Source organism: Passer montanus, unplaced genomic scaffold (genome assembly GCF_014805655.1).
Source record: "Passer montanus isolate IOZ18808 unplaced genomic scaffold, ASM1480565v1 scaffold60, whole genome shotgun sequence".
Taxonomy (NCBI): Eukaryota; Metazoa; Chordata; class Aves; order Passeriformes; family Passeridae; genus Passer; species Passer montanus.
Window position 1 is genome coordinate 3292385 of NW_024371038.1, and position 19537 is coordinate 3311921.

General features: G+C 39.4%; 1 protein-coding gene across 1 annotated transcript in view; it reads right to left on the reverse strand.

The window, feature by feature from the left end:
• TGFBR3 (transforming growth factor beta receptor 3) overlaps nucleotides 1-19537 on the reverse strand; it is a 111127-nt gene that overhangs the window by 5406 nt on the left and 86184 nt on the right. Inside the window, exons 9-16 of the mRNA XM_039727071.1 lie at nucleotides 18226-18542; nucleotides 17401-17550; nucleotides 15474-15605; nucleotides 15057-15224; nucleotides 12153-12452; nucleotides 11554-11674; nucleotides 7571-7606; nucleotides 5446-5553 (exon numbers count right to left, since the gene is read on the reverse strand). Of these exons, the coding sequence (XP_039583005.1) occupies nucleotides 5446-5553; nucleotides 7571-7606; nucleotides 11554-11674; nucleotides 12153-12452; nucleotides 15057-15224; nucleotides 15474-15605; nucleotides 17401-17550; nucleotides 18226-18542 (1332 nt within the window). The remainder of the gene's footprint in view (nucleotides 1-5445; nucleotides 5554-7570; nucleotides 7607-11553; nucleotides 11675-12152; nucleotides 12453-15056; nucleotides 15225-15473; nucleotides 15606-17400; nucleotides 17551-18225; nucleotides 18543-19537) is intronic.

Below are 19537 nucleotides of genomic sequence, written 5' to 3' on the forward strand. Positions count from 1 at the left end.
ACGCTTTGTGTCTCAGGCCACAAAATATCCTTCTGCAGGCTGCTCAGTACTCAGAGGTGCTGCAAACTAACAAGGGGGGTCTAAGGATTTCTCACAGCAGAGGTTGCAAGTGCTCTGTGCAGTGGAGACCAGCAGATGTGCTGCTAGCTCAAGCCACAGCCACAGCTGAAGTGCACTTAAGGCCCCACAACACACAGCTCTTGTCTTACACCCCACTAGTTTAGGAATGGGGAGGAAAGAAGGGGCAGGACAGGACACAAAACCCAACAAACTAAACTACTAAACCACACTGCCAAGGAGGCCAAATAAACTTTTTAAAAGAGGGTGAAGATCTTGTTTCTACACTCAGCATTCAGTCCAGCATTTTACTCCAGTGAGCAGATTTTAAAGTCTGTTTTTCCCAGTGTAAGAAACAACTATCGTAGCTAATACACGAGCCGTGGATTTCTGCTCACAGGCAGTAGGTCAGAATCTACCCCCAGTCATCTGCAAAAAAATCAAGTTTCAGCTTTAACTTGCTTTGGAAATGGCTTTGTAACCCCCCAGAATAAACAGTATCAAATAAAAGTATGTGTCATCGTGCTGTACAGCTTTCATAAGCCTTGTTTGGATGTTTCTTCCCCTCCTGACTTGCTCCCTTCTCCTCCCGTTGTTTGTGTACATGTTTTCCTTCCTTTTGTACTACAGGATATATTTATAAAGGCAGTGATAAGCAAACTCCCTTTCATTAAAACTAAACAAGTGAAGACAAACACCAGAAAGCAGCGAGGGGGCTGCAGACCCCCAGCCCTGCTGCAGAAGCTGCTCGGGAGGCAGAGGAAGGGCGGCCGCTGGGCTCCCCCGGAGGGGCCCCCGGCCCCCTCCTCTCCCTGCAACGCTGCTGTCACCCATTTTACAGAGCACATGGTTACACACAGCTGTGGTCAGCCTCAGCACATCAATACAATCTGCAGGCATTTAAACATAAATTCATTTATAAGCCAAACACACGTTGCTTTTATTTTATGGTAAAGCGAAAGCGCAGTGCCACAGTCCCCAGCAAGCCCAATGGCTCACTCTGGAAAGTGTCCTGGGGAGGCACCCTCCCTTCTGTTTGGGTTGGAAGGCTCCTTCCTTCCACTGTAATGGCCTCTGCAGCACTTCATTTCTAGAGCACATCAGCAGCCCTGATGCACCACAATCACTTCTTGAACAATAACAAATGCTCTCTCAATGTTCTCAAGAAAAAAGAAAGTCCAAATCGCAGTGATGTTATGAACACACAGCCTAGCAACTACATCTGGACTGGCTGATTTTTCCTGTATTTTATTTCCTCAACACCTAGCTAAACCATAGCAAACCTTTTTTAAAAAGAGTATTCAAGAAAAGGATGTAAAGAAATGTAAACAATCACTGAAGAGGCATTCTCCATCTGTCTTTTTCATGTAAACAGCTTCATGTATCTCATGTTACTGAACCCAGACTGCTCAGAATGGACACATCTCATCTATTGACAGTAAACAAGCTTTTACCCATCTGAAAGCGACAACATGCACTTTATTATTCACGCTCAGGAAAGCTGCCAGTTGTACTCCCTGTCCAGGAAGTCTGAATGTTTGCTTTTCTATCTCCATTTGCCAAATATAATTGGTTGCTATGTCAGTTTACTTTAAATCAGATCTCATAAAAAAGGGAGAAGTGGGGGAGGAGGGGACACTTTTAACTTCTCAGATTTTGGAACACTTTATCCTCTTAATTTGCAGCACGGCCTGAAGAAGGGAAGCGCACTTCCTTAGAGAAGCAGGCACGGATGTTTTCTTTAACACACTTTACAAGGTTTAATGGTTGCATTAACTAATCAGGCTTGTGCTTGTCTCTCCTAAACATACTCAATGAACCCTACTAAGACATGTATTACATTGATACATATTTATATGATTAAATTATGAAGAGTTTCTGCATTCATGCACACTGCAAAATTTTTGCTTCTTTACAAGGCCCCCAGATAAATGAGGTTAATTGTGGCAAATGTCTGGTATTTCCCTTAGTTCTTGGGTGCTCTCCAGGCAGCACCAACACCTTTCATGCCCTTTAACTGACTAGAGAAAGGATCAAAAGTATTGAGGTCTTTTTGCAGACAAGTCAGCTAGAATCCCTCCTCTGTTGTTCTGATATTAGCTTTCCCTCTCTCTTCTCTTACTACCTATGTATCATAGGACATCTCTACTCCATGTGGAATTGCTTCAGAAAATCTAGAATTTTCTAAAGCCCAGCTATGATGCTTTGGCAGAAATTTTTCACGACTGAAATTAGCAAAAGCCCTACATGACAACTCAACAATCGTTGCTCAGTATCTGGAGTTGAAATTCTACCTATTTTGTAGTTCCTTTCTGCTATCACTTGCTTGAGGATTTAATGCTAATGGCCTATCAAGACAAACAAAAGAGCTCATTCACGTAACACTTTCTTTGTTGGCAGCACAGACACACTAAGAAAATTGTACCAGCAAATCTTACTATTGGCAAAAAGGTGGCCTTTTGCTGCGCTGCACATAGTGCTACAGCAACAAAATTAACCTACTTCACACATCCCAAGCTGCCATTCTCTACCAGCAGTAGCTTTTATCTGTGCTTCGAGTATCAGCAAAACAGTTTTAGAATGAACTCATATTTTCCAACCTTTTGTCTAAACCATGTCCTGGAAACCCAGTACTACTTACAACAAAAGATGCAATTTCAGAACACGATTCAGCAATGCATAAATTCTCTAATGGCAAAAGACAGCCACTCTGTAGATGAAATTTGGATTATCTTTTTTTCTTCCCCTTCTCAAGTTAATAAAAGCCTGCAGCAAGATCTAAAATGTTTCCACTGGAGCTGGATTATCTTGTCTGCCACAGCAGTTGTCCTCTAAGAGGCTGTGCCTGCCAGAGCCTTTGCTGCAGTCTGCTGCAAGTTATACTTTGCAGATTCAAGACACTACACACAGAAAAATTATGTGCACAGGAACACAGGTGCACTTTCACAATCCTTTGAAAATCTGAACCAGAAAACCTCCTAGATAATTTTTATAATTTCTGTGATTCTTTAATCTGATGAGTTACCATGTCCCCTTTCTTTCCTTATATTCATTTATTACTTTTTGTCTGACCTTTTTCTCCACTTCTTTTCATCTCTCAAGCACAAGCCAGAGCAGCTGCCCTCTCCACTACTTGTATGTGGTCACCACGACTGATGTACTTCGCCAATAGAATTCTTTTAATGGGATTGGTCCAAGTTGCACTGTTGCTGAAGGGTTTACCATGTTGGCTGCCCAGAGTTCCTTGAGTACTGACATACAATGTGTCTATAGATGGTTCTGTATGTGAATGCAGATTGAATTTCCACAAATGCAGGACCAAAGGTATTAATTAAATAATTAGTTAATTTTTTTTTGTTAATAAAGGTTATCAATATGGAGATGCAATTTCAGAACACGATTCAGCAATGCATAAATTCTCTAATGGCAAAAGACAGCCACTCTGTAGATGAAATTTGGATTATCTTTTTTTCTTCCCCTTCTCAAGTTAATAAAAGCCTGCAGCAAGATCTAAAATGTTTCCACTGGAGCTGGATTATCTTGTCTGCCACAGCAGTTGTCCTCTAAGAGGCTGTGCCTGCCAGAGCCTTTGCTGCAGTCTGCTGCAAGTTATACTTTGCAGATTCAAGACACTACACACAGAAAAATTATGTGCACAGGAACACAGGTGCACTTTCACAATCCTTTGAAAATCTGAACCAGAAAACCTCCTAGATAATTTTTATAATTTCTGTGATTCTTTAATCTGATGAGTTACCATGTCCCCTTTCTTTCCTTATATTCATTTATTACTTTTTGTCTGACCTTTTTCTCCACTTCTTTTCATCTCTCAAGCACAAGCCAGAGCAGCTGCCCTCTCCACTACTTGTATGTGGTCACCACGACTGATGTACTTCGCCAATAGAATTCTTTTAATGGGATTGGTCCAAGTTGCACTGTTGCTGAAGGGTTTACCATGTTGGCTGCCCAGAGCTCCTGGAGTACTGACACAAAATGTGTCTATGGATGGTTCTGTATGTGAATGCATATTGAACTTCCACAAATGTAGGACCAAAGGTATTAATTAAACAATTAGTTACATTTTTTTGTTAATAAAGGTTATCAATATGTGAATTACTTAACTTCCCACTTACTCACTGAAATAGCACTTACTTTTCTTCCACAATGTTTCAGTATTATATGAGACAGAATTAAACAATTTATACAGATTATCACAACCTTTAAATTTTCCATGTTTGCTTCAGTTCCAAACAAGTTTCATACACAGCTGATGCACTGAGAAGTATTAAACTGCTTATACAAAAATTGTTGCACTGCCAACTGGAAAAAATGCCATAGTTTTTATTTCCAAATTAACATAAGCTTCTAGGTCATAATATTTACAGAAGCTGTAACCCAACAGGGCCAGATTCTCACTCCTAAATAGCTTCCATGAGGTTTCAGATGCCAGAAAAAAAAAAAAAGTGCAGTGGGCTACAGGCAAATTTCAGTGCTCTAGAGCTGCACAGGCTTGGAGTAATTGACCTCACGTTTTTCCCAAGTCCCAGATCTTGGTAGGGTGGTCTTGTGAGGTCAAAAGTGGAAGTAGCTGGGAGCCCAGAATACTCTAAGGATCCTGAGATACCCCATAATCCACAAGCAGGTACGATCACATGCAGGAAATCAAAGCTCCACCAGTGTTCCAACCTTGTCTGGGCCATGCAATAGAAAGTTCCCCAAATGCCCTCTTCTTTCAATACAGTATTCCATTTTTGCTAATTTAGTTTAGCATGGGAAAAAATTCTGAGACACTGGAAGATTATCTGTGATTAGAGGCTGCACCAATTCAGACACATTCCTAAGTATTTGGTTGCACACAATTAAGATTACACATGACTTCTAGCAATTGAAAATAGTAGTTGAAGAATGAAGGAATAAATAATTGTGACAAAAATTCCATGTAATCAAGGCCCAAGAAAAATTTTCAAGTCTAGTTATACTCAGAATATGTCTGTTCAGATAAAACATTCTCTTAACCATTTGGCCCCATTTGGTCTTGCACACATCAGCCTAATGCAGTAACTGCAAAAAAAAAAAAATTAATAGTATGGGAACCAAAAGGGATCCATTAACTGAAATATTAACTAAATTTGAAATACAGAGATGTTACTAATGAGAACACACAAGCCAGGAATACTCAGTTTTACTCATGTCCCAGGTGAGTTTCCAAGACTTGTGTTTAAAATTATTTAAGCAAATTTTAAACCACAACACGTAACATCTCCCTTTAGGGAAGGGCGGGTATCATTGGGCTGAAGTGCAATAAGGCTCATGGGAGGAGCTGCTGGAAAACTCCTGAGTAAGGAGGAGAGGAAGGCAATGAAGGCCAGGATGAGCAGCGGCCGGTACCTGTGCGCGAGTAGATGAACCAGAGCGCTCCGGTCAGCAGGGCTCCGATCACGAACGCCGCGAAGGCGATGCCCACCACCGTCAGCGTGTCCAGCCCGTACAGCACGGCTGCTCAGGGAGACACAAACACAGGCACTGCTTATTTTCAGAGCCAGATACCATTCTACAGAAATTCACCCCTACACTTCCATGGAAGAGCTTTTTGAAATTTCATAGTTAACTAAGCACTGCTTTGAGAAACAGACTGGCAGATTCGCATCAAGGAAATGAAAGTGATGCTTTCAGAGTGGCTGCAGTCCAACCAACTGTTCCACATCACAAAGTAAAACTCCAGCTCAGCACACCCAAATCTGGAAAATGTTGCAAAAATTAAGCATTTTTGGTTGGGTGTTAATAACTTGCTTTCAATTAAGTATCCATTTATCTTTAAAGTATGTTTTAAAAAGGCTGAAATGTTTAGCAAAAATGCTTTTCATTTAAATGGCCTAACATTCAAGCAAACTTTCCCCTACATCTCCTCAAGTTCAGTCTGAAATCTAGGTGGAGAACGGAACTGCTGTTAAGAGGGAAGAGATGCCAGCAAAAAGTCAGCGAAAACATAAATAGAAACAATTGTTTTTCATATTTGGCAACACTTTCAATAACTGAAATTAATTCCAGATCACAAAAATAGAAGCACACACACACACGTAAATCACTTTCTAGGGGAGAGGCCCTTTTGTAGGACTATTTCAAGGGTAACAGCATTTGGTTCCTGGATGTATTGTCCTCCAGCGCTAATCATCCAAACAGAAAAATTTTTGGCCTCTGTGTTTTTCTTTTTGAAAAATAATTAGAAACACTAAAAAAAATATTAAAAAATCAATAATCATTCTGCAATCTTTTAGGGAAATTTCTTCTTAAAAACTGATTTCTAGTTTTAGTATTTTTATTATCTCCCCATGCAGAAAATTGCTTAATCCGAGGAATAACATTTTACTGACAATGCTGGCCAGGAAATGAGCTGACTGGATCTCAGTAGTAGCCTTCAGTGGAATTTTCAGTTCTCAGAACACAACCAACACCCTCACTTTACACATCCTGCATCCAGCAGATGCCCCTAAGGACATCCCTCATCCTCTTTGGACAAAAGGCTTCTCCAGCAGCTCCTGTTGGCAAGGGCCTTCAGGACCCATTTCTGGGTGTTTGTGACCTAGTTTGCATATCCAACACCTGACAGATAGTGCCTTAGAAGGTTTTTCTTTCATGTTTTCTATGAGACTGTTTCCAGTTCCTTTGGCTACTTCTAATCATTCAAATGCAAACACAAAAGACTAAACTCAACAGTTTTTTCCAGCAGGCACCAGTCAGTGTCCTCCCCTCTTAGGAGGAAACACAGTGGAGAGAAGAAAGTTGCATGGAGAAGTGGCAGAAGCATAATTGCTCACTGGCTTTGCTATTTTGAACGAATTTAGTTTTGAAGACACAGGGACAGGAGCGGAAGAAAAACCTTCTTTGCACGTCCTCTTTAAATCTCCCTTTTCTCCACTCATTCTTGCTTTTGGCTGCACATATCTGCACCTTCCTGTTTATTCTAGTGCTGCTTCTCTCCTTTTCTGGGTCACTAATCGACCCTGATTAAGTCACTACACCAAGGTAACATTAAACCCGATGAAATTAATTCATACCAAGGCAGTGCTCTCCTCTAAGCATGGCCTGTTCATGCTGGTGCTGGAGCACCTGGGGCTGTGGTGCAGGACAGGAGTGAGGCTGAAATTGGACACAGGTAGGGCACAGAAGCTCTGAGGGATGGCACTGCTGCTCTAACACTGGTGCTGGGAAGCAGTGGCCTCAGCAGAGAGGGGGAGATCACACACATCAGCACATGAACTTGCTAAGGCTGAGACTCTCAGTGGTGTTTCCCCAAACCTGATTTTCACATACACAAAAGGTCACAGTCCTCCCATCAGTGAACACTGATGGGAACCTCAATCAATGATACAGTCAGAATTCTGTTCTGTCTCTGAATTAAACACGCACACACTGAAACTTCTTATGAAAGCTTGAAGAGAATTTTCTTAATTTATCCAATGCTTTGTAGGCAAACATTTAAAGATTAAAACAGATTGTTTTGAGAGTTACTTACGTGGCTGTCTCACGTTTGGCTTTGGAAGGGAAGGATCTAATTTAAAACAAAGAAAATGCACAAAACATGAATCAGATAGAGTTCCACATGCAGCCTACAAATTATGCAGAAAGACATTAACTGTAATTTTTACAAACCATGAATTTTAAGAAAAGCAGACCAAATTCAGTGATCTCACTCATCTCAGAAAAATTATTTTCATATATTAATTATTCCTCAAGGGACTCTATCTAGAGTATAGTTCATGCACCGTGTATTTTGCTGGCCAGTACACTACAACATTTCCCAAATCAGATGTCATCAGGCATGACCCACAGTAACTCTGGTTACCCCTCTATGGAACTCTTAAAGTTCACAGATTGTGAAGGAACAATAATTGTGTTAAGGTGATTACATTCATCTGACCAATCATGAGATACCAGCACACTAAATCACACACACAAAAGCACACACTCATTAAAGAATAATGAGTTTTATAGCACAATACATACTGCTTAGTCCAAATTGCATGTATATGCATTGATTCACCCATTTTCCTGAGTCTTACATGGTATTCTGTCTTGGAAGTTGTAAGCTGTGTGGGTTTGTTTTTATGTGGCTTTTTTTGGTTTTGGTTTTTTTGGGGGGAGTTTAAAACTTTATTATTATACATAAGAAATAAAAGTTCGTAGGTATCATTCAAAGATCAAAGATATTATTTTAGGCCAGAATATCAAGTATCATCATCCTAGTGATAAAGATATCACTCCATAACAGAAAGGGACAAGTAAATGTTTGAAAAATTAAGAATTTCCCCTCCTTTTTCTTAATTGGCCTCTCTTATCTTTCTCCAAGAATGCCCCTTCAAGCAGAAGAGCTAGAGATTCTGGCTTCAGACCCAGGGACCTGTTTGGTTAGCTGCAGTTTGATTCTGGATTGCCCAGCAACTCAGGAATTTCATTTATGTTCTGGCATATCTGAGTGTAATCAGTGCAACAGATGTAGAAGGATTTGATAAGACTGTTTCAGAACTTGTTTTTGTATCTTTAGCAATGGGAAAAAATAGTTTAATTCATTTCAATGCAAATATAGCAGCCCAAGAATACTTAAAATAAATATATTCATTTATTTGAAGTGTTCTTAAATAAGACTAGGCTTCTAACTTCTAAAACCCAGATGCCAACACCAAACTTCCACAATATCCTTTAGACCATTAGGCCTTGAGACACCTGTGCCTACAAAGCCCAAAAAAGCATTTTATTCTTAAACTATGTTATTGTGTCTTGTTCTAACATGTATCTCTTGCAGATGGTACAAAACTGGTGGAACAGCAGTAGGAAACAGGTGAGGACATAGAGGGTGTGTGGGGTGGTATATGCACAAATAGCCTGGAAAGTTATCCAGTGCACACACAGCAAAAATACAACTGAATGTAAGATCTGCAAGGAGGGCTTGACTGAAACCAAGGAGCCCTGGAAAGTACAAACATGGGTAAGGGCACTGTTAGATTGTCCAAACACTCCACTGGCATATCCCAAGTGCCAAGAAAATGCCTTCTGAGCTGAGGAGAAAATGAATTTTCCATGCTATTTCTATCACTGGCCTCCCCACAGATAATATGAAATCAGCTAATGATAAGCTGTGTAGCTCATTATCAATTCTCTTCAGACATCCAGTTCTTAAATGTATTTTATTGCAATTTGCTCAGAGCAACTCAGAAGCAGTGAGAATGATTGAGGTCTATAAAACACATCGAATTTAAAAACAAGTGCTGCCAGTCTTTAGAATTACCAACACTTTCTATACCTTTCTAGGATAGAGGCACTTGTTAATTACCCTTTTGACCTTCCATGTCCTGTCTATTTTTGCCGTAGAAACAATAACCTAAAGTTTCCGCACTTAGCAAAAATCTGAACAACACTGGCAGATTATTTCAACAGAACATCTATTTCCTAGCATATAGATGGCCATCCATGTGCCTTTCATGGGAGTGGGAGAGAGCATGGGGAAATGCAGGAATGCAAAGGGAACGTATGTGGCATGGGGTTAGATTTTAAACACTTCCATTGGCATCTACTGCAAATTCTCATTTAGATATAGTATTGTGATTTATAATTCAGGCAATGATAGTTACAAGCTTGTCTGAAGAAAAAAACCACCTTTTCAACGACCAGTTTGCTCTGACTTTTGAAATGTCAAGCCCATGACTTTCACATGTGGCTTGATTAGGAGAACCAGGGGCAGTACCTCACACAGTGTGGTTTGCAATAGTGAAAGCTGGTTCTGTTCACATCAAAGAAAATGAAGAACACTACCTCTGAGAGGTAAATTCTCCTGTTCAATAACGTGATATAATTCCTTCTCCAAATCTTAGGTTCATGTATAGTCCAACAATGGCATTTGGCTTTCAGAAAGGGGTTTTGATTCACTGCAGAACAACTGCATGCCAACAAAGCTACATTGTTAATGTGCCACTTTGTATTTTGCCTGAAAGCTGGGATATGCTGGGGAGATTTCCACCAAGCGTCCTACAATTATACCAAATCACCCACAATGCAACAAAATACTCTATCACACTGTTGTCTTGTAAGTAATCTTTATAAATTTAGCTTGTCTTTGCACACTGAGACCTTGTGCCTCTGACAAAGACAACATTCTGAGTGGAGCCCGAGATGGGAGCTGTGCACAATGCTCCACACATCACAAGGACAAGAGAGCTGAAGTACGAGTCTATTTAGTGAAAGATGAATTTCAGTTGCAGGATTTACTCATTCCCAATAGAAAACCTACTGAAATAATACAAGAGCTGAGCAAAATGGAAGTCCAGAATCAGGCCCAAAGCACAATTTTAATTGTAACAGCAACAGACCAAATACTTGACTTTAATTCATAGTGGATTTGGTCTGTATTAACAATTTTGTTAAAAATCCTCTGAACTAAATATGAGCTGACTTGCAGACTTAGACAGAAACATTTGTTGCCTATATCCCCTAGCAATGCTGTATTTGAACTTTAAATTGTTCAAAGACTAACAGCAAGCACTGTCAAACAGAGATTAAAGGACTCCTGATCACCATCCTTTTGATGCTCCCTGAAAAGCATTCCAGAGGTCAAACAGCCTTTGGACACCATTGGAAGATTTTGATGTGTATGGGAAGCTACTGAAGCTTCTTATGAAACGTCAATGCAAACACAAAAAGAAAAGATAAATGAACATATTTTCTTCCAGGACTGCATCAAAACATGACTGATGCTCTTGTCAGAGGGATCTACTAAGAAAAACTTTTTAATTAAATGAAACAGAGAACAGTTTTTACTTTCCATCACTCACAGGGCATATTCTTAAAGTAGAAGTCCCATCATGCTGTTTGGCATTATTTCATAATGCACTTCAGCCTCTCCAGCTCCTTCAACTACTTCAACCGGTTACTAACCACACTCCTTTCTTTTCATGAAAGATTACATAATCAAATGAGTCCCACCAAAGTGGAGCCCCTTTGTGCATACTATCCTTTGTTCTTCATAGTTGAAGAATCTAGTGAGCCTCCAGGGGCCACCTCTTTGCCTTACAACTTATCAGGCTTTAAGATCCTTAATACCTTGTGATTCTATTGTTATTATTCATAAATTTATATTTACAAGCACAATAAATAAAGGACACAGAAGGGAGCAGAAGACTGCCTTTGATCTCTGGGCAACAAGAAATTGCTCTAAGTGCTATTGCCACATTCTTACTTCCAAAACCCATGTTATTTTGTACTACTTTCAGTATTCCTCTCTCAATGCTCGGCAAACCCACACGTCCAGAGAACAATAAGGTGGTTAAAAAATGGGTACAACTTGGCCTGATGACTGCTGCCAGGGAAATGTCCTAACAAGTAACATCTTACAGGCACAGTACCACCACAAGTTTATACAATGTCACATGCTCCCTCAAGTGACTGTATGTTACACAATATTCTACACATACAGCATTATTAAACTGGTCAAGCTCATTTTTATACCTTCTTGTTTTCCTTCATGTGTTATTACAACAAGGGGCTTGGTGAAGGTTTTCTTGTTGTGCATCATGGCCAAGATCATATCCACGTTGAGAGAGGTGCAAGCTTCATCAGGAGGAATGCACTGGAGTGCAAAGAACAGAGGTCAGAGTCACCCATCTGCTAGGACAGCTCCGCCAGTGGCACAGTTGCCTCATAACCAGTTTTACCCTATACAATTTACCAAAAAAAGAACCTCCAAACAACCTTATCTTTTGTAGCAATCAGATTACAGTATTATCTAATATGGTGCATGTCTTTGGAAATTAAAGCTAATATTGTTTGTGCTTTGGATATGCATAGAAAAGATAAACTTGAACCACTTGTGCAATAAAAAGCAATTTCTATTTGTAGTCACCCAAAGAAATTTAAACAGCAACTGCAAATTATGTAGTCAAAATGCACAGTATAATAATTCTTATCTACTAAAATTCTGAGCCTAGAGATATCATGTTCATTAGACAGTTCCACAGAAAACTATCTATTGCATTCAGGGTTCAGATGAAAAAATACACTGTTTTTATCTAAATCAGAAGTTTTGATAAATTTAATTAATTACTGACCTTTGGCAGTCCTTGAGTATCTTTGCCTTTATTTGTACACAAAGTCAACTCGCAGTGAAGAAAGAGCAGTGAGATGTTGAACATTGGTTTGAACACAAAGCTAAATCTTTTTCTGTCCTTCTGTGCATGTGGTATTGGAAAATTCTTTTTCTCAATACTGTAGAATTTAACAGATTCATCTTTAGGACAAATGTTTTCTATAATGGTATAGTCAGACATTCTATCTGGATTTGAAAACGGGGAAACAAAGCACGTTTGAATAGCAAAGCCCAACGATCTGTCAGCTTTAGTCACAGACACCTGCATTAAAGAAAGAGACAGTAAAGATCTCAGAAATGACATGTTTAGTTCACATTTCATTAATATTTTCAACAATTTCTTAAGCAGTTTTCCAGTGCCATTTCCAATCTGAAATATTGTGAAGGCTGAATGCTAAGGGTAAACTGTCAAACTGAGAGACAGAAAATCTGTGGTTTCAAAACCAGCAGCTGTTTGATAGCATAACCATGCATAAATACAGCAATTCCTTATCTTTTTGGAAGAAGATGAACCTCCACCCCCGCCCAGATAAGACAGAGAGTTAATGTCTGTGTCTGCCACCTGAGATGGCACTACCTGCCTTAGACACACAAGCTATAACAGAGCTGTACGGAAATCAATCACTAATTCCATGGTTTTGTATCTGTTCAAAATTACAATGAAAATAGAAAGAAAAAAAAAAAAAAAGGCAACAGACACACCAGAGAATCCACCCCCAGCCAAGACAGGAATGCAGAGGCAGAGAGGAGGTCATGGTCTGACGTGTGGGTGGCATTCCTGGGCTGGAGGGGGTGAGGGAGCCTCCTAAAAAGCCATCATTTCTTGTGAAAGGATCCTTTCAGCTTATTGTAAGTTTGAAATTCATATTCTTTTATTAAAAATAATTAAGACTGAAAGCCCCCAATGCCCTGATGTTGCTCAGCTGGATTGGAATGCAGACAATAAATGCTACAGAATAATTAAAAGGAAAAAAATAAATGGAATTTGTAACAAATGAGGCATGTTGCTCTTAATAAACAACAGAAGCATTTGTCCAAGCATTAACACTGCCCAATGAAATAGTTCCACAAGAAATCTTCTTAGAAGAAACGTGCCTTATATGCATATTTAATCCATATGTGCTGCATGCATCTTTAAGGAAGAGCCTGCCAAATTGTGTGGTCTGTGCAGTAATTTCTGGATACTAGGAGTTTTGCTGTGAATAAAAGCATTTCTCCTTTTTTCTCTCCCTTATGAGAGCAGCAATCAAATTACAGATGAAGGGATGTGCTGAAGCATCTAAGCAAGAAAGACTATCTTCTAAAAAGAACAGAAATAAAGATGGATGAACAAAAACCAGCCACAGATACTGAGAGGAAACAAGCTGATGGTGTAAACTAATTAAAAAGAGATTATGGAAAGTAGGACAGGCATGCTACAGTTAATTAAATAAAAAGATGAATGATGTCTCAAGGAAAGAAAAGAAACACAGGAGAAAGGTGGAAGATCAAAATATGGTAAGAAAATGACAGCAGAGAAGAAAGAATAAAACTGCAGAATCCAAAAGATTCAAACACAAAAAACCCCTTACCAAGCAAGGAAAAAGGAGATATAGAATTTTTACCAAATATATATTTATCAAAACCCAAAAATATTTTTCTTAGTAACAAATGTAAAAGAAAAACAAAAAAAAGGGGGGAAAAACCCCAGAGTCATCTTAAAAAAATGGAGTCACCAAAGTTCAAAACTGATATGTTTTCCACTGAGCAAGAAAGAAAAATAGAAAAAAAAGGCTTTTGCCAGGACAGGTGATGAAGAAATCAGAACATCTGTCTGAATAAACAGCTCCAGCAGGCTCAGAGTCAGGGGGATTCATCCCAGATCAATGAAGGAAGTGGATGTTTAAGTGTTTGTTATAAAAATATTCCTAACTGAGTGTGACAGACTTTATTTTTGCTTTAGCTGTCTTAAGGACTTTCTACTGGGTAGACAAAAAAGAAATTACAAAGCACACTGAAATTATGAAGAAAACTGCACCAAATGGGTCACTGTGCTTTTAATGTGCAACATGGGCTCACAAAGAAGAACTGACTTGGGCAAGAGAAACACAGCACAGCACTGCTCTTACAACCCCATAGCTCACACCTTCTGATTTAATTGCCTAGAAACTAGCAATGCTTCTTCATTGCCAAAGCTGCATTTATTAATGTCTACCACTATTTGAAAATCCAAAATTCTGTTCACATAGCTATTTTTAAAAATACTGACTGTATTGGTGTGAGATTCCACAGATTTCATAAGCAACTCAGCAACACATGGAAATATTGTGCAAAATGTACCTGAAGTCAAGGGTACATGGCTGTTGATTTTGTTTTAGTGTTATTTATCTAAATCTGCTAGATTTCTTATGTGGTAGCATTCAAAAGGATTATAACTGATGTTTTTAAGCAGATTGGAGAGAGACCAGAATCTGTATTAACTGTGTAATGTGAGAACACTGGCATATGAAAGACACACATTTGTAGTATTTTTTTTTGCATGTCTACATCTTTCAGACAAGGTTGAGACATACAATAAAATGAACCCATCAGGACACACCAGTTCAGAGCACGAGCTCAGAAAACACCTTAAAGTTTGGTATGGAAAAGCAGATTTATCAAGAATCGCCAATCTACCTTCTAAGTTAAATTAATCCATTTTGCAAGAATCCTTTGGGGTTTTTACCCAAAATATTGTCCTACTTCTTATCCTACAGTTTATGTTCTCTGCAGACATAAGAGAGGCCTGAACCAGCTGCCCAACAAAACCTTTCAACTGACAAGGACAGATTTGGCTCAGTCACACAGCCTTGCAAAACCCTTCTGCTAGTTTGAAGTCTTTTGTTACCTCTACATATACTGGCCCATTCTTAGCAACAGAGAAGAGTCCTTGGGAGGGAGCAAGGAATAAATCTGTTTTGTACAGGTCCATGTTGAAGGTCACATTGGTGATGTGTGGCTCAGGAGGCCATAAAATGCCTCTGTCATCCTCTGGCTGGTGCAGCGTGCAATTAAACTAAAATGAGAAAAAAACCACAGTAATATCATGAGTCAGGAGTGGCAGGACACATTTCTTATGTACAATACAGACCCACCCACGCTACATCTACTTAGTGCAAATCTTCAACAGGGTCATAAGTAACCGTAGTGAGAAGAAATGTGTTAAAAGACAAATGAATTTCTAGACAATTAATGTAATTCATGCAAAAGGCCTATTACAATAGGTATTTCTGCATTGTCAGGTGCAAAACCAAGGGTAGCATACCGCTATTTCAGGCCAGCTTGAGAAAGCCACCTCTCCCTCATCAGCATCCCCTGGAAATCCATTATCACCTGATTCCATGTCCTCATCTTCAAAGCCACTGCCTTCAGCTGGTGCTGACAGCTGAATGACAATCTGCACAGAGGGATTGCAAACAAATTAGATTAGGTGATAACCGAGCACTCTCATGCTTGTTATTTTCTGCTCTCTTCAGAATAATGCAAAGGCCACAAGAAGAGCACCAGCGAAGCAAATGCTGAAAGCATGTCTTGAACAGCCTTGTGCTGAGCATGTAGGATATGTAGCTTATATTTAAACAATGTCTGAGTTTTTTTCCAGAATTCAGAGCCAGTGAAGAAAGACACCAGTCTGGGTGTTGGTGTCTGAATGAGCAGCCCAGCATTTATGTTCTATTTTTAGTATTTCTATAGCCAACACTGAAAAAAGAAATGGCTTTCTAGAGTGATATTTTGCTACTAGCAGTTGTCCTTACTGTACTCATAAAAAAATCACTAAAAACATTAGGGTGATTAAAGGATTTTCTCTTCTGCCATTAGCAATTTTTTTTCAGACATGTACACCCAAAACCATAATATTCCTTCTTCATTTTCTCCTCTTTTTTTTCACTGAATTTCTCCCTCCTTTTTTTTTAATCATTCTATTCACATGTCTTCATTTCTTCACCTGGAAGTTTATGGTTTTGTTTTCCAGTGTTCTGCATTCTGCGTCTTTATGCTTGCAGCTTATCAGCTAGTTCCCTCCCTCTCAGGACTTCAACTTTATTTTCTTAAGACTTAGAGCAACTGCTATAAAATGACACACACACACACCCTTTGACACTCCACTGCAGGGTGTCTGTGTTTTAGGAGAAACACTCCCAAATTCTTAACAATTCCATACACGATTTGGAGTTCAAGTGTATAGCCAAGACTATTAAAAGACATGGTGGAGAAAGGAGAGGAGGTAAATAACCACTTTACTTTGGGCCATAATAGAAGACAGGGACCATGAGAGTATTTAGCTCCAGACTCGTGCTGTTCTGTCGTTTGGTGAAGATTCTATCTTGGTTTGGGACTGTTTCTAAAGTTAGGTGCTACTGACTCCCCAGCATAGAACAGTTTTAACCAGGCAAGGTCAGATCACATTGCCTGAGCTGTGTTTGGGTTGGACCACAGGCTTTCCATCATTTGCCAAAGTTACTTCTACGTACTGGAAAGCTCAGCAAGAGAAACGTGTCATTACTGTTGAACCCAGAATATCTGCATTGTACTCTGGCTCATAAGCTGAGCCAATCTGGAAGCAGTTGATTACAAACTAACTGGGCTCCTTTGCATCATCACCCATATACAAGTACTCAAGAGTCTCTTCATTATGTATAGCAGCTGCTAAAAAAATACAAATTCAATTTGTAAGAGCAAAGCATGCAAAAATAATGTCATTTTCCTCACATTGTACTGGCATCACATTTTAAAAGCATTTTTTCACACACAATTTCAGAAGAAAAAGATTTCACTTAATTCAGGATATGAATGAAGAGGTAGTGCTTTGTGCAATTACAAAACTTCATTCCTATTTCTCTATACAGCAATGTATTACTGCTTAAGTATGGATGATCAAAGCTTCACAGGGAACACCAGTGCAACTTCTCCCAGACTGGTACAGATGGTCTCCAAAGGGCAGCCGTGTTATAAAATGTATTTAACTCCAACTCCTCTGTTTTCCTTTGGGATACTGTCTGACCACAGGATCACACTGAATGTGCAGCCTTCATACCTCCTTGAATGCAGGAACCGTGGCTGCAACTAATTTGAGCTAGGCAGGAAGGATCAGGATGCCTCCTTTTTGCTAAGACTAAAGCTAACTGCAGTGGCTCCCTTGTACTACTACGATGTGCAGTACAGAAGGTGGATCCTCTTTGTAAAGTACTCACAGAGTTAAAGTAAACAATCTTGTTCAAGATATAAGCTGTCCGAGTGCCACACTTGTTGAGCGAGGACTCCAAGATGAAGTGGGTGCCGTTCATGCTGGCTTTGCAGGAGTGGTCCAGCAGCGAGAGCTCGGTGCGGGCGTAGCCGCCAGCCTGAAACAAAGGAGCTTTGTCAGGGGCTGGAGCACAACTGCGCTCGGCTCCTGCTCAACTGCAGCCCAGCCACTGTGCGTGACTGCTGACAGCAGGAAGTGAACTTCATTGTACTGACATCCCAGCAAGGCCACTCTCAAAATGCTGGTATACATGGCAGACAAGGAATAAATGTAACATGGAAAAAAAGGAAACAACAGGTTCATTATGAATCTGCTGATTAATAATGCTGACTCTGTTCAGTCTGAAATGAGCTAAAATGCTGTTTCAGGCTCTTTTCCACAATACAAATGGACAAAAGCAACCTATCAGCTGGTAGATGGTAAAGATAGATCTTTAGATCTATTTAGGTCTCACACTGCTACCAAAAGCAGCTTCTTTGGAAATTAAAATCTCAGACTGATGGCTGAGTACAGTAATTTTTTGACAGAACCAACCATGCACACCTTCAATCAGAAATCCCTCTAAAACCCACCAGATTGCTGGGAAGAGAAAACACTACTCTGAGTTATGGCAAAGAAGATCTACAGTATAGTTTCCTCACCAAACTATTTTGGGGGTGTTGTGTGGTGATGGCTGTAGTACTTCGAATGTTTATTTTTTCAATCAAAATGCAAATAAAATGGGCTGTCCAAAAAAGCCTCCCCAGTTCTGAGAATAAGATATCACACCAACCTGTAGAGAATCTTTTTCTACAGCTACTGTCATAACTTTGTCATCACACTTTATTGACAGGGCCATATCAGCACTGCCCTGAACTTCTTCAGGTTCTTTATGTTTTGAGAGGGAATGCCCGAAGTCATGATTTATTAATGTATCTACTGAATGCCTGGATGGGAAGATTTCTTCTCCCACTGTGTCATGTCTTCCTCTGTTAATGTGAAATGGAAAAGTCAGGCCATCAGTGTTCTTCGGAGCTGGCAGTGGGTTAGCACCCAGCAATTCTGTCAGCTCAGGAGGAAGGGAATGGTCTTCTTCATCATTCATCTCTTCTAAAAAAAAAAACCAAAACCAAACAAATCCCCATTATGTTACTAGATATTTTTCCTAAAAAGTATCCTGAACTAATAATTTTCATACCAAGAAAAAAAAATCCATAAAGGGAGCTCCTGAAGGCCATTAAAAGCAGCATCTTTGTACTTTTCAGGTAAGCAGTCACAACTCCTACAGCTAAGTGTTTAGCAGTTACTGAGGCATCTGATCTTGGTGTACTTAGTCCCTTGTCAGAAATCTGTCTCACCAAGATCTGAAAATAAACTTTTGATGAGTGGACCTATTATACGTAAAAGATCCAGAGAGATACAAGAAACATCACATTCATCAAATATACTATTTTGGTACTGCTGAAAGAGCCTAAGTGCAAATCATTAGGTGAAATTCTTCCACTACCTGACCCATCAGAAATTCAGTCACTACTGTTGTGAAGCTACTTATATAACCAGAATGAAGCCAAATAAGAGTTAACTTTAGAGTGAGTAAATGAGGAAAGTATCTCTCAGCTCGTGAGAGATACATGTGACTGCTGAGGGCAGAACCCATGAGAGTGCAATTGATAAAATTAATGTGAATATGAGCTTTATCAAAATTGTAAAACAATAGTTTTAGTGGTTGAAACTCAGAATTAGTGAAAAAACCGATGCAACTCTGCTAGCTTCAATGGACCCAGACAGCTTTACATCAGCAATTACTTCGGCCAAATACCCAATTTTTTTTTCAATAGTTGTATTTATTCTGTTTGCTCAGACTTTTTTGGTAAGCCACTCATGTCTGTAAACAGTTTCAATGTTTATTTAATCATCTCAAGGAAACACTATGCTCATACTTTTGGAAAAAATACACTAAAGAAAAAATCAAAGCTGGATTTATTAACTAACAAGATATCGAGTTGCTGACATCTATTTCAGTGAACACTGGGTACCATCAGCTATGAAGTCTTGTGCATTGGATAAACTATAAACATTTAATTCCACCAAATTTCAGGAAATAA